This window comes from Aspergillus oryzae, chromosome 1 (assembly GCF_000184455.2).
Source record: "Aspergillus oryzae RIB40 DNA, chromosome 1".
Lineage (NCBI taxonomy): Eukaryota > Fungi > Ascomycota > Eurotiomycetes > Eurotiales > Aspergillaceae > Aspergillus > Aspergillus oryzae.
The window spans coordinates 5,565,127-5,579,535 of NC_036435.1; the positions used below are offsets into that span (position 1 = coordinate 5,565,127).

Below are 14,409 nucleotides of genomic sequence, written 5' to 3' on the forward strand. Positions count from 1 at the left end.
TCCGTATGATCTCTTACCAGTTGTTAGTGTGATGCCCTTCCGAGTCTGAGTAAAGCCGCCTCGGTCACATGCTGGGGTACATACAATAAAAACCAATAAATCAATCATTTGACGGTTGCTAAAATAGCCGAAGTTCGCGATCTCAATACGTGGGAAAAGAACTTCGGCAGTTGGTTCGGGGCTGTGCGCACTGGCGTGCACTAGCTGTGACTATCCACAGGTCTAAACTAGAGATATAACGGTAGCGCGGGACGGCCTCCAACCACTTCATGTAGCGGAAGTTGGCCTGGGGCGAAGGATTCTCGCTACCATGCCTGGAAAATATTCAATATGAGTTCCTGTCGTAGGCTTGTGAACCGTCATTTACGCACACATTCTAGACTGATGGGCCCCGCCCTCGTCTGCGGAGTTCAGGGTTATTAAATAGATCTTTAAATGCCGTTGAAGAAGTTTGGTAGATTAGTCTCTAGAAGACAGCCCTACACACGAATGGACTAGGTCGCGAATAATTAATTTAACACACCCTCCTCGCCAGCACTCAGAAGCTGGTTTGTCACCATGACTTCGTTCGATGAAACCGTCAATTCTCTCCGCCACCAATCTGCAGAAGACAAGCAGCCCCTGCCTCGGGTCACGTTGGGCGCTATTAACAGAGATGGTATAAATCCTAGAACGTCCAAGTGCTATCAATACGCCACGAGTGCTAACAACCAACGATCAAGGGTCCTTCCGCTATACCAAGGCTTTTGGCGATGACACTGCGGACATTGCGGACACTGATGCCGTACATTGGATCGCCTCCCTCACGAAGTTTGTGACTACCATTGCTGTGATGCAGTGTGTGGAGAAAGGGCAACTAGACCTAGATTCCGACATAGGTAAAGTGCTACCGGAGTGGCAAGATCCCCAGATCTTAACGGGGTTCAATGAGAAGGATGAGCCCATCTTTCGACCGGCCACCAAGGCCATTACCCTTCGGCAAGTAGTCTTCATACTGCGTCCTTAGTGGTGATAGATTAGATTGACGTGCTAATGGCTCTCAGGCAAATGTTGACTCACTCCAGTGGCATGGCATATGTGTTCATGCACCCGCTTCTTACTCGTTACCAACAACTGCAGGGCGAACGGCCGTTGATCCAGCAGACAGTTGTAAGTAAATGCCCCAGAGCCTGATTTGCATAGCTGATAGAGTATCCAGAAAGAGTCGTATCACCCTTTCCTGCTGTTCGAACCTGGCAAGCGCTGGCTGTATTCACCAAGCCTTGATTGGGCCGGGGTCGCGGTAAGCCCTGGATAATCTGGCCTGCTAAGGGTTCGGGACTGACGATACGAAATTAAAGGTCGAGCGGGTCACGTCCATGAAGCTTGGGGAATACATGAAACGCCATATATTCGACGTCGTTTCGGCCAACGACATTACCTTTCATCTCGACCAACGAGAGGACCTTCGCGCGCGGAAGGCCAAGAACTGGCAGAGAGTCGGTCAGAGCCTGGAAGAGGAAAAGAATCCTGTAATGCCCAACCCCGTTGCAGAAGGGCAAGGTGGTGGTGGTCTCTACGCGACAGTCAACGAGATGCTCAAGATCTACCACGGCGTTCTTACCGAGAAGCTGCTCCGACCGGAGACTATCAAGATCATGTTCCAGCCTCAATTGGAAAATAACGTTGGCCTCGACAAACCGGACGAGTACCCAGTATTTGTCCGAAATGCAATCTGGAATGCTGTGCCAAGTGACGTGTCTGTCAGCTTTGGGCTTGGTGGTCTTGTTAATATCGCTGCTGTCCCTGAGCGACGTGGAGTGAATTCACTCACCTGGTCCGGTATACCTAATTGTTACTGGGTAAGTCAATCAGTGCTAAATGAGATGAAGGTTCTCGCTCACTCTTGGGTTAATTTAGTGGATCGATATTGAATATGGCGTCGCGGGCATATATCTGTCTCAGCTTGTACCGATGGGTGATCAGAAGTCTGTTCAGCTGCTTACAGAGTTCGAAAAGTTTGTGTACTCAACATTAAACTAGTCCTAGGTGATAGGTACACTGGAGAGTTCGCACTTGTGATAATCTAAATATACACATCGATTGTTATATCCCTCTAAGCCCCTTACCGTAGCCTAACTATAACCTTCAAACAGTGAAAAAAGTCCGCCAGATTCACCTACTAGCGTGTAACAGCAAAGCTGTAATGGTGGATGTATACTACAATACATCTTTCTAGACGTATATGGGTTGGTATAGTGACAAGAGGGTTGCCGGTGTGTCTCGATCTGAGGGAGCATCGTATGACCATGACAACCTGATATGATATGTTCGAGGACACTCTAGGATTGTCGCGGAGTGTCGGGATAGATGAAGTGTGGAGGTCGACCGGGCATGCGGAGTATCGGGAAGCATTAGGGTTATTTGTGAGTATGATCGCAGCCAAGACCAGGGAAAATGCCTAATGACGATCTGCACCACTTTAGGTTAGCTATTAGCTGGTCTTACGGTTTATGCTTCTTTATATGCAGATAATTAGGCAGGGGATACATATACATCTGGTCGTTGGCCTCCTAGTAACGGATTTATCAGTGTTGTGAACTTTTCTACACCATTATGATCTTTACCAAAGTTTACCACGTTAGATCAGAGGAAAGTATCTGTTGAGCATGTCGAGCTGGAAGCTATCAAGGGGCCTGGGGCTTAGGAGTGTCATGATGAGCATCTCCTTTTCCCACTAGGCTATGGAATAAGTAACTTGTGGGCATAGAATCTAGAAGAAAGGTGGGATTTATTCTTGGTGGAATATCGTTGGTCACGACACTGGTGTGTTTCTTCTATATCCCTGAGCTGAAGGGGAAGCCGTATGAAGAGATAGATGTTTTGTTTTGTAGTCGGGTGCCACTGAAAGATGGGGAGCTCGTGACTAGTATGTAGCCCTACTTACATTTATGCGCTTATTTATTTTTTTTTTTAAGTGACACTGACTGGGCTGCAATATTTCCATAGATATTGCCTGTAATATTCGTTGTCGGGAGTTATGATCTTGCTCTACTTTCATTGAGGTGATGGGTAAATGCGACACATTTTGGCTAAAGAGCCGCGGAGTATCGGAATTTAATGCTCCACCACCATGCATGAAAGCTCCTTGGCATCCACACCCCACCTTTTGCTATTGCTACCATGTAAATATAAATCGTAACATATGAACAGATCCGAAACTACGCAACTACACCTTCAGAAACTTTAATCAAAATGGGATCCCACGGAGAGTATACATTCAACGACGCCATCACCGACGTCAAAGCTGGCCAGTCTCTGGTCGAAACAACGCAAATACTTCTATCCCAACTGACAAAAGAGGAACGCCTTTCCCTCCTCGATGGCGACGTCGAATTCTGGCCCGGTTTACGCTCGATTCTATGCGACCGCTACAACCGAACTCCATACGTCCATGGAGCGATCCCCCGGAAACACATCCCGGGGATCAAGTTCACTGACGGCCCCAGGGGCGTGGTCATGGGAAGTTCGACGGCCTTCCCAGTCCCCATGGCTCGGGGCGCCACTTGGGATGTTGAGTTGGAGCGTCGCGTGGGGGATGCCATTGGTCGCGAAGCCAAAGCCCAAGGCGCCAACTACTTCGCCGGCGTCTGCGTGAATCTTCCGCGGCATCCCGCGTGGGGTCGCATTCAAGAGACCTACGGGGAGGATCCGCTTCTTCTGGGAGAATTCGGATTGGCGCTGACGCAGAGTGTGCAGAAACATGTAATGGCGTGTGTGAAGCACTATGCGTTGAACTCGATGGAGAATGCGCGGTTTCGCGTCGACGTGAGTGTGGAGGAGGCGGTATTGCATGAAGTCTACCTGGCGCATTTCCGACGCATTGTTGAGGGGGGTGTGGCGGCCGTAATGTCGTCGTATAATTCTGTCAATGGCGAATGGGCTGGGCAGAACCGACATTTGCTGACAGAGATTCTACGGGATCAGTGGGGATTCGATGGGTTAGTGATGTCCGATTTCATCTTCGGCTTACGTGACGCGGCAGCATCTGTCAAGAATGGACTGGACATCGAGGCCCCGTTCAGACAACAGAGAGCTAGGAAGCTTCCACGGGCTTTAGAATCTGGAGAGCTGGACTGGAAATATGTCGATCGAGCTTGTGAGAGGATCCTTCGGAAGCAGATCGAGTTTACCGTGCGTACGGAAGATAGCCAACCCAGCCGAGATGTGGTGTTCTGCGATGAGCACCGAGCACTGGCGCGTGAGGTCGCTGCTCGGTCTATGGTCCTCTTAAAGAATGACACTGTCGATGGCAAGGCTGTTCTTCCACTTCAGGCCGAATCTTTGTCTCGTGTTGCCGTGGTTGGTCGCCTAGCGAACATTGCCAACACAGGGGATAAGGGATCGTCCCAAGTGTTTCCGCCTGGGGTAGTCACGCCACTCGACGGCATCAAAGCAGCGCTGCCAGGTACAGAAGTCCTTTTTGCGGATTCAGTTGCTAAAGCCGAGCAGCTTGCTTCCCAGGTCGACGTGGTGATCTGCATTGTGGGCTACACCCATGAGGACGAAGGCGAGTACGTTGTGCCTGCTCTTCAGGATAATCCAGCCCTGCGGGACACGCTTCCACCTGCGACTACCGCGGAAGAGCGCGAGACTCTCGATATCTTTGAGGGTAATTCCGATAAAGGAGGCAATGGCGGGATCAAGGCTGGCGCTGGTGGCGATCGGAACTCGCTAAGACTCCGCGAGGAGGATGAGAAGTTGATACCCGCAGTCACTGCCCACAATCCCCGTACAATTGTGTCTGTCATTACTGCGGGTGCCGTGATTATGGAGTCATGGAAAGATAGAGTGCCCGCCCTCCTGATTAGCTGGTACAGTGGTAGTGAAGGTGGGCATGGTCTTGGGGACGTGCTTCTGGGAAAGGTCGATGCGAGTGGCAGGCTTCCGTTCTCCATTCCGACGAGTGAGGCGTATCTGCCCTTCTTTAATCGAAATGCAGCTGAGATCTACTATGACCGGTGGTTTGGGCAGCATATGCTCGATAAGCTAGGGGTCAAGGCCGAGTTTCCACTCGGATTTGGGCTGTCGTACACAACATTTGCGGTAGACAATATAATCGCCGAGAGTGTCGATAAGGAGTCCATTCAAGTTGCAGTCAATGTACAGAACACTGGGCGCAGACCTGGGCGGTTCATCGCACAGGCATATGCCGTGACAAATATTCCAGATTTCCCAACTCGCGTGCTGCTTGGCTTTGCCCCTGTGGACCTGGATGTCGGGCAGAAGACTAAGATGAGATTCTTGGCTTCTACCAGGCCGTTACAGCAATGGAAAGCGGGCACGTTCACCCTCCGGACGAACCAAATTCAACTGCAAGTGGCATCATTTGCTGGTGATGGAGGTGCTGTAAGCACGAATGTGTCTTTTGTCTAGCCAGATAACTTTAGCAGGATTTTAGTCGTCTAGACCAAGAGCATGTTGGTTCACTTTTTAATCATCCCCGCAAAGTGCGGGGCTATTTAGCCCTAAGTATTTAACCGCGCTCTGCTCCCGACACTCCGCATGAGGTTGCAGTACATAAACCTGAAGATGAACCCAGTAGCTCCCACTAGTAGAAGCAGCGCGGCCTATCCACGCAAAAGAGCTGTCACTGCCTGCCAGGTGTGCCGTTCCAGACGCACCAAATGCGACCAAAAGAAACCCCGCTGTTCATTCTGCGAAAAAACCGGCGCCGAATGTGTCTTCGATCCCACAGCGTTGTCTACATTTGACCCGGCAAGCCTCGCAATTCTCGACCGTCTAGAGGCCCTTGAACAGAAGACTGATTCGTTTCAACAGCAACAACAGCCAGTCCCAGCTCTGGTCCCTTTCCCCACACTCAATCCCAATAATGATTCGAGTACCGCGTATACGATCGCCAAAGAGCCTCAGCACCCGGAGAGCTTGCTTCCAGAAAATCTTGATACTGTCCTGAAGTGGCCGATCTTACAGGATGTAAATTACCAAATGACCCAAAGCCCTGATATTCCCAATCCATCAAGTGATAACGCCTCGCCCGCTCAACCCTCCCCGGACGGCGATGAGCTGAATCCGAAGATCACCAACGCATACCTGGACAATTTCTTTGCCCACGTTCATCTGAAGAACCCAGTACTTGACGAGCCGTATATTCGACGCCTTGTTCGTAAGGTCTCTCTAGAAGGCCCAAGCTGGGATTCTGAATCCTGCCTGGCGCTACTAGTCTGTGCAAACAGAGCGATCACCGGCCCTCTATTAGCCCCATCCATATCCGCCGAAGATCTGCGTGCGTCGCCTGGTCGCAGGCTTTTTACAGCAGCGTTAAAGCGCATTGGGGCTACCTTAGGCTCTGCAGGCATTGTCCAGGCACAATGCCTATTTTTCGCTGGTGTATATCTAATGTCCTGCCTCCAGCCCTTCGATGCATGGCGCTCATTCTTGCAGGCATTGGCCGTATGCCAGTTTCAAATTCATGGGCGAAGCCACCCAGACAGGCACACCAGCTGAAGAAAGCATCTACTGGTCATCGTGGAAGCCTGAACGAGAGCTCCGGGTGGGAGCTAGGCCTCCCTGATTTTGGAACGCGAATATCCTTAGAACCGCCCCAGCGTTTTCCCACTTTACCCCTTACAGATGACGAGGAGATTCTCCGCGCGTGGTACTTCTACCTCTCCGAAATCTGGCTCTGGCGGCTCGAGACGGAGATTAGGAAAGACATGACTACCCGCCTATCTGAGCTAAGCAATAATAGCCTCAGTGACCTGGCAGACATCAGTGAGATTTATAAACAACACCTGGTCGCCTGTCTTCATTCCCTGCCATCGACGGTTAGCATCTCCGATCCTCCTTGCCAGACTCCCGAAACGGATGTCCTTCGGTTCATCCTCCAAGGTCGATCAATATATGTCAATGAATTGATTACTTGGCCATACATCGCATACGCTGTGAATGACGTACATTTGGGACACACTGCGCATGGATGGGTCTCAAAAGGCCTTCAGATCCATCTGGAGAGATTGGAAGTCAACCAGGCTGGATTTTATCACTGCCACCATGGAACCTGGTTGATGATCCCGACGTCTGCCAGAAGTGCGTGTATTCTACTCGCTGTTGCGAGGTCTAGTATGCGCGATCTTCTACCTGGTGGTTGGAAGGAGGCGGTGGAGGCTACGGTTAAGATGCTCGAGTTTTGGCAATCGGATGTTGAGGGTCTGGCTGCTTTGGCTTCCTTTTTGCGGTATCTGTTGTCCCATGTTGCTTAAAAAATATACCGGTTTATTCTAGTCTCAACAAGTATAGACTATTCGCCGTCTTAAATATACACCGTGTCTTGGAATATTTCAGTATCCAAATAGAACCCTTGTTTTCGCCGGGTAGCCTGACGGTGATATATTGTCAATTGTGCGACAGAATGGAATTCCCCCCTCATGACTATTAGAGCAGATGGGTATATACTCAGGTGTCCGAGTGCCACCGGAACATGCACTGAGGCTTTAATGTGTAGAGTTGCTGCTCTGTTGCTTACCACTCAGCCTGACGCCACCAACTCCCTGCTTTCTCGATTCACTGAGTCGAACACCTCGTTGCGTTTTGTGATGGCGAGTAGCATTATAATAGTCTTTGTCTGTGCGTCTGAATAATACACGGATGGGAAGGTTATGAGATATGACTTGTCCACAAGCTGAGATTCTATATTTAGAGCATCTATTTCCTCAGTAGGCTAAGTCTATGAGCAACCGATAAACACAAAGGTAGATCAACTATTGTACACGACCAACATCAAGACCAATCACCTTCATCAACCACCGGCTCATGCCTATCTGAAGCTTCCATGAGCTCCTTGACAGTCCACGGCTTGTAGGTATAGCCAGGAGGTACATTGGTATTCTGGAAGGGTGCTCCCGTCAAGAGATGGTTCGCGCACTTGCCATAGTTATCATAGGCGTATTGCTCCGGGTTGTGGCGCATAATCCAGTTAGCCGTTGTCTTGCTGAAAATATCCGGATTCTTCGCTACCGCATCCCAGTCGGTGTTGTGGAATTTCTCCCGGTGGTGGAATCCCATTTTCTGGGCGCATGATACACGCTCGAATCTGTGTAGGCGGGGTCAGTATAACACCTTTCTGACATGTCCAATATGTATAGTGCATACCTCAGATGGTTATGAATTCGCACAGCTAAAGCAAAGTTGGACTTCCCACCCAACTGCAAGCATGTTGCCAAAGAGTACGCATCTTCCATGGCCATTGCCGCTCCACTACCAGAGGTCGGCAAGAAGGAGTGTGCAGAATCGCCAAGCTGAATGACTCGAGCCTTAGGCGAAGCCCACTTCGGCTGAGGGTTGCGCCACAGCAACTTCCAGTCCGTACAGCGGCTATTAGGCGTAGCCTTGATCAGCTCGGTCAAGAAAGGCTCCCAACCTTCAATGTATGTCAAAGCCTTCTCGACGGGGACAGTTTTGTCCCAGTCTTCCTCGGCATTGTGGTCATCCTGTGTGTATAAGGGTCAGTCTACTCGCACATCAGGAGCATGTATACATGCCCAATATTTGATCTGACGTACCCTGTGTGTCAGCATATAGCAAATCTGTCTTGTGGTTTTTCCCACGGCTATATGTGCCCCAGGACCTACATGAATGCAGGCACGATCGACGTAACCTTCAAACTCCTTGGCAATGATTGGATTCTCTAGCGCTGGTCCACTAGGAAAGGTTGCCCTGTAACAAGCAAATCCAGAGCTGATGGGAACGTCTTTCTTTCCCAAGACTAAAGACCATGCTTTAGAACCGACGCCATCAGCGGCAACGACAATGTCGGCTGTAAGCTTCTTCCCATCGGCAAGAACAACGCCACCTGCCTCATCCGTTTCGAAGTAGTCCTCAACGGTAGTCGAGAAATCAACACGAATGCCTAGCTCTTGGACATACTCCCACAGAGCATTGTGAAGCTCAGATCGGTTGAAGGCCATTGAGATGTCTTTCCCGTCACCTAGCGGCCAGGTTCCAACCCATGTCCCGTCATACTTCTTGATGTTTCGCTGGGTCTTGTATGAGATGGTCTGCAATCGCTCATAAAACCCGGGCCAATGCTTGATACTGTGGAGGGCGTTGCATTCTATCAACAGAAGATCGCCTGTTGTCATTATTCTCTTAGTGTTGGAGCTTCTGAATGCCGAATCAGTACTCACCGTAACCGTCAAAGTTTGCGCGCTTTTCTATGAGGCGGACATCATGGCCCTTACGATATGCCTCGATCGCAAACGTGAGGCCACCAATGCCACCTCCCGCAATGAGGATGGACAATCCACTAGGGGGGTATTGACCCCTAATGGTAGATGCCATTGAAACTGCCATTTCTCCTGCACAAAGTGTCTGTGATAATTCGGTTTGTCGAGTTGATGCGCTGAATTGTTCGATGATCTGAATGATTCGAGCAGGGCTTTACAGCCTTTATATATCCTGGAGGAGACACATTCTCCACCATTGCTCACTCAAAACTCGGAACCAGCTTCGTTCCGGAAGGACGCACCAGGTTGGACGAAGCTATACTATCCATAGTTCTATAACTCCAAATTAGGTATTCGATTGTGTAGATGTATACTCAGTGCGGATGTGATCTTCATATGTGGGGCTCCTGGGAGTAGTGTGGCTGAGCTTTGATATGTAATTCATATCACGTTATCCTAAAATCAATAGATCTGGAGTTCTAGACCTGATAATACGAAGACGGCAATTCTTTTAAGAGTATACATGTTATATACATGTTGCTCACAGCAGACAAGTTATACTTAGCTACGATAGCCATTTGTTCTTCGTTTAAAGTTAAAACATTATAAAGTATAAATTCCAGATGACTGAAGATGAACCTAATCTTTTGAACTTTAAATCTTGATTAACAGTGTGTATCTTGTAAAGTTTTAGGTTCTCTCCGTGAAGGGCTAATATTGCTTTAGCAATGTTACTGTAGAGAAAGGCTGCTGTGGAGTAGGGCATACAGCTCCATGTGGAGTACGGAACTTCGGCTCTCACTTCCGCTGAGTCAGCGCCATCGTGCTGGTGGTGAAACCATTGTTGCATGTTCAAGACTATGCAGATTCATGTAGCATGTCTTGGAGTTCTCACCTCTAGAGGATGCTTATAAATAGCGAGACATGGCCTACATCGTATGCAGCCTCCCTGGGTTGAAACAATCCTCGGGCCGGTAAGGGCTTGACCACACTTGAACTACATCAACTCAGAATATATATCTCAGCTTTTCTTAGAAGAGCTGGACATAACATATCTTGAGTTACTTATTCTTGCTGTTGTTTTTATTTTCCATACTCTCGTTAAGCAATCTCCCGGTACGACAACTTCTTTTTAAACTGTCAGAATAATAACTCCGCGCCCAACAAAACCCGTTGAGTCTCTTCCTACTGCTAAGGTCCCTGATCACATAAAGCTAGGCTCTCTAAACCGCCATTCTTTATGGCCTCTACTGCTTTACTCCGTTGTACACATTATGTCCGCCCACGTCAAGTTATCGTGAATGGCTGACAAACATCAAGAATAGCTTCGTAAAGGGGGTGAACATAGAATGAATTTCTGATATCCGCGATTATGGTTGGGAAGGGGGTCAAGGAACACCTCGCAGGGACGTAGACCCACATCGGCAGTTTGTCTTCCATTCTAGCCGATTGATTCATAAGTAATTTCTGCAAAACGCGAAGAACCTTTGCTGTCCAGGGTTCAAATGCGGAGAGGTGGCGTTCCAAATTGGACCCGACGCTCTCCACATCCCGAGGTCGACACATCCTTCGACTGAGTAGTTATAGATCTACATAAGACGGTCACTGTTGTTCCTGCTCTCCTTGGATGTAGCACCCGTCCCGTATGACCAACTCTCTGAGACATGTTTAACTATTTAAACCGAGCAAGGAATTGATGATGATCATATTAGCACCTTGTTCGGACACAACCTTATTGTTGTGCTGAAGTAGGAATTTACCTCTAGAAATCTGCTATTTTAGGCCACCTTCGGGGTTCCAGACGTGTTATATCGGCAAGGGTATGGTTAAAGATTACTCTATTATCTATAGCCAATCATAATGGCTCTATTTGTAAACTATAGGAGGAGTAGACGCGCCGGCATGCATATCTTGATACCCGAATAGCTTGGTGAATCTGTCTTTCGTTTTTGTTGTAGTGTACCTCAATCAATCGGCTAGCCACAAATAAATATAGAGTACCACTCTTCATCAGTTTAGCTGACCAAGAGTAAGACTTATATAATGTTCAATCGTTCTGATTTAGAAAACACTGCAACCGAAGATGAAGTTTCGGCATGTGCGTAGCCTGCATGTGACTTACGGCTAATAACGAGGCAGGTGGCGAAATAAGTGGCAAAGGCTCAGAATATACGTGGTTGATGTTCGCAGAAGTAGCACCCGTGTGAAATGACGGCGTAGTCCAACCACCCAGGCCCATGTATCCACTTCGTACTCCAGTAAGAGACGATATAACAACATGTTTGCCCTATCTCTCACAGAGACAACCCTGTCACATTACTACTGAACCGGCTCGGACGGCTGGTACATATCTGACGCTGATCAGATGCCGTCTATCAGATTAGATCAGCATTTATGGTGGTAAAGATACTTCGGGAGAGCTATATGACACAGGGACCTCGTCGGGATTGTGGTCTAGCGGGTGTGGAGCCGAGTCCTCCAGAAAAGCCGAAATGCATACCCTTTCTGTCCCCGCTGATATTAGGTTCAGCAGCTTCATGCTTCATATCAAATGAGAGCCCATGTGAATCCGGGGTAGAGGAGCCCCACTCGCTGCCAAATGCTATGGTAGAGGTCCCATATTACCTTGTCATCTCCTCCTATATCGCTGCGAGCAATTTATTCTTCCCTAGCTCTGAATAATTGATGTCTACCTTCGATCCCTCGTGTTAAGCATCATGAGTGGATTTCGGCACGCCTTTTCTATGACACGGAAGGAGGTACGGGATGCCGTACCTCCTGGGACTATCTCCCTGTCAAGTGAGTAGCTTTGACACCACAGGAAGACATATACATTCTACACAGTTGATGCCTGCTAACACTGGGCGAATTTGCCATAATCTAGTTTACTCCCAAGAGTCCGCTGGTCGCACGCATCTCAAAAATAATGGCGAACTGGTTCTGTCTCCTCAGCCGTCGGAGGACCCAATGGATCCGTTGAATTGGCCAAGTTGGCGCAAGTTCACCGTTCTTCTGCTCATGTCGCTGTATGCCGCCATTGGAAATTTTACTTCTGGCTCAATTTCCAGTGCCTTTCCCTTATATGCCACTCCGATGGCTTTCAATCCCCCTGTTTCTATTGGGAAGCTGGGTCATCTCGTTGCGGTTCGTGCTCAACATGAGTATTATTGCACCCTTTTCAGTTCTTCTTTATTTTTGAGAATTCGTGTTTCGGTACGTGCTTGAATGCGATGGCTAAGCTCTACCAGGTCAATGTCCTGATGATGGGTGCTGCAAACATCCTGTGGGTACCATTAGCCAATACGTTTGGTCGACGACCGATCACATTGTTCAACATACTCCTCCTCACGCTATGCTGTGTATGGGCAGCACGCGCTACATCCTTTGGAAGTCTCCTTGCTGCCCGCTTTTTCATGGGGGTTGGCGTCGCTCCAGCCGACACAAGTGAGTCTCTCCGTCCTTCTTACCAGAAAGTCTCAATGCTAAGGGTATTGCTAGTTGCACCGAATGTCGTAGGCGAGATCTATTTTGCACATCAGAGAGGAAAAGCGATGGTAGGATACATACCTTGAGAATAATCTCTCAATGTGGTAGTGACTGATTCCATGTTTAGGGGTTTTATACGGTTTTCATCTGCATAGGCCCCGTTCTAGGAGGTATTGCCGGTGGTTACATTGCCGGAAACCTGGGCCTGGCATGGATCCATTGGATCAATGTGATATTGTCCGGTATTCTACTAGTCGCCTGTTTCTTCCTCGTCCCGGAGACGCTCTATGTTCGTGAGGTCCCTCAAGCCACAGACCCTGCTTTGGACAATGGCGGGAAAGATGAGGATGCAGCAAGTTCGGTCAAAATTGAAGATATTACGCGGAATCGAACTACGAGTGGTAGTTATACGGAACTTACTTTCCTCCGCTCACTTAAGCTATACACCTACCATGGAAACCTTTTCCAGAATTTCATTTCGCCGTGGTTGACACTGCGTCTTCCCGGGGTATGGCTAGTGATGCTATGGTATGCAGGACTGGTCGGTGGAGTTGTGACAATATCGACAGTCGGCCCAACGCTCGCTGCCCAGCCGCCATATCTGTGGGGAAACAACGCCGGTCTCATCTTGGTTGGCGGTATTATCGGAGCATTAATTGGAGCAGTGGCTACGGCACTCACCGCAGATCGAATTGTCACCACGAAAAAGACATTGCAGGGTGAAGAAAACATGGAGTCAGAGGCTCGCTTGCCAATTGCACTTCCGGGACTTGTTCTTGCAACAACGGGTTTATGGACCTTCGGCTTCTGCGCCCAGGCCTCGAATCCACATATGTGGATTGGGATGCAGTTTGGGCTGGGAATGCTGTCCTTTGGTCTCATGCAGGCACCATCTATTGGTTTCAATTATGTATGTTCTCGCATTCCCGACAATAATGGGGTTATTCCATTTCCAGACAGCTAACCGTTTCTCTTACTAGATTATCGACTCGTATGCTAGTGTTTCAGCCGATTGCTTTGTTGTCGTGACGTGCATGCGAGCGATTATCAGCTTTTCTTGGACATTCTTTGCGAGCGGATGGGTTGAGAGTGCTGGTCCAGCCATTCCTTTCGGTGTGTTCGGAGGGTTGATGGGGCTGTTCACTTTGTTCACTATTCCACAGTGGTTGTGGGGAAAGAGAACGAGAATTGCTACAGCTGCCTGGATACCAAATTGAACAGACTTTCACCAGAACAGGGGATATCTCTGTTTATCGGGCCTGGTGTTGATATGTCATGATATTTGCTGGTGTTAGCAATGGTGATTGTCTTGTGTTAAGTTTCTAGTTGGCGCGTCTACAAGTCTTATGAAATTAGAAAACGTCTATATATAGTTGAGACATTATGTTCCATATTGATTGAATATACTCTACCGCTGTAAACTGAGGCAATAAGGATGTGATCTTCTGGAAACAGAACGGGGATATCACACTGCACACACCACCTCTTCTGTTCAACCCTTGGATAAGATAGTATGGTAGAAATCCCTAGAGGTACTGATTACCGTAACCATTTCCATCCCCTCTTACCGTATCAACGTAGGGCACCTGTTCATACCGATAGTCGAATAAGGAGTATTTGCCCTCCAAGACAGGGTAAGGCCTCTTCTTCCATTCAGCCTGGACCTTCCTAGCCGTCAGCAGAAACCTCTGCTGAATTG

The 14,409-nt window shown here is 48.7% G+C and overlaps 5 protein-coding genes across 5 annotated transcripts; 4 read left to right on the forward strand and 1 right to left on the reverse strand.

The window, feature by feature from the left end:
* Nucleotides 1-571: 571 nt before the first annotated feature.
* Nucleotides 572-1,913, forward strand: AO090005000338 (serine hydrolase domain-containing protein; the record flags this gene model as incomplete). Its single annotated transcript, XM_023234148.1, has 5 exons — nt 572-635; nt 672-1,005; nt 1,065-1,149; nt 1,199-1,282; nt 1,341-1,913. The coding sequence occupies 5 exons, from the start codon at nt 572-574 to the stop codon at nt 1,911-1,913; spliced, it is 1,140 nt and encodes a 379-aa protein (XP_023088918.1).
* Nucleotides 1,914-3,234: 1,321 nt separating this feature from the next.
* Nucleotides 3,235-5,415, forward strand: AO090005000337 (glycoside hydrolase family 3 protein; the record flags this gene model as incomplete). The annotated part of the gene is made up of 1 exon (XM_001817361.3): nt 3,235-5,415. The coding sequence occupies one exon, from the start codon at nt 3,235-3,237 to the stop codon at nt 5,413-5,415; it is 2,181 nt and encodes a 726-aa protein (XP_001817413.3).
* A 129-nt stretch (nt 5,416-5,544) lies between these two features.
* AO090005000336 (uncharacterized protein) lies at nt 5,545-7,262 on the forward strand (the record flags this gene model as incomplete). The annotated part of the gene is made up of 3 exons (XM_023234149.1): nt 5,545-6,166; nt 6,224-6,286; nt 6,445-7,262. 3 exons carry the CDS (start codon nt 5,545-5,547, stop codon nt 7,260-7,262), a joined length of 1,503 nt encoding a protein of 500 aa, XP_023088917.1.
* Nucleotides 7,263-7,975: 713 nt separating this feature from the next.
* Nucleotides 7,976-10,790, reverse strand: AO090005000334 (FAD-dependent monooxygenase; the record flags this gene model as incomplete). The annotated part of the gene is made up of 6 exons (XM_023234150.1): nt 7,976-8,122; nt 8,562-9,130; nt 9,186-9,417; nt 10,027-10,050; nt 10,120-10,221; nt 10,539-10,790. 6 exons carry the CDS (start codon nt 10,788-10,790, stop codon nt 7,976-7,978), a joined length of 1,326 nt encoding a protein of 441 aa, XP_023088916.1.
* A 1,151-nt stretch (nt 10,791-11,941) lies between these two features.
* Nucleotides 11,942-13,979, forward strand: AO090005000333 (uncharacterized protein; the record flags this gene model as incomplete). The annotated part of the gene is made up of 6 exons (XM_023234151.1): nt 11,942-12,023; nt 12,109-12,368; nt 12,407-12,437; nt 12,616-12,668; nt 12,838-13,620; nt 13,908-13,979. The coding sequence occupies 6 exons, from the start codon at nt 11,942-11,944 to the stop codon at nt 13,977-13,979; spliced, it is 1,281 nt and encodes a 426-aa protein (XP_023088915.1).
* Nucleotides 13,980-14,409: the final 430 nt, after the last annotated feature.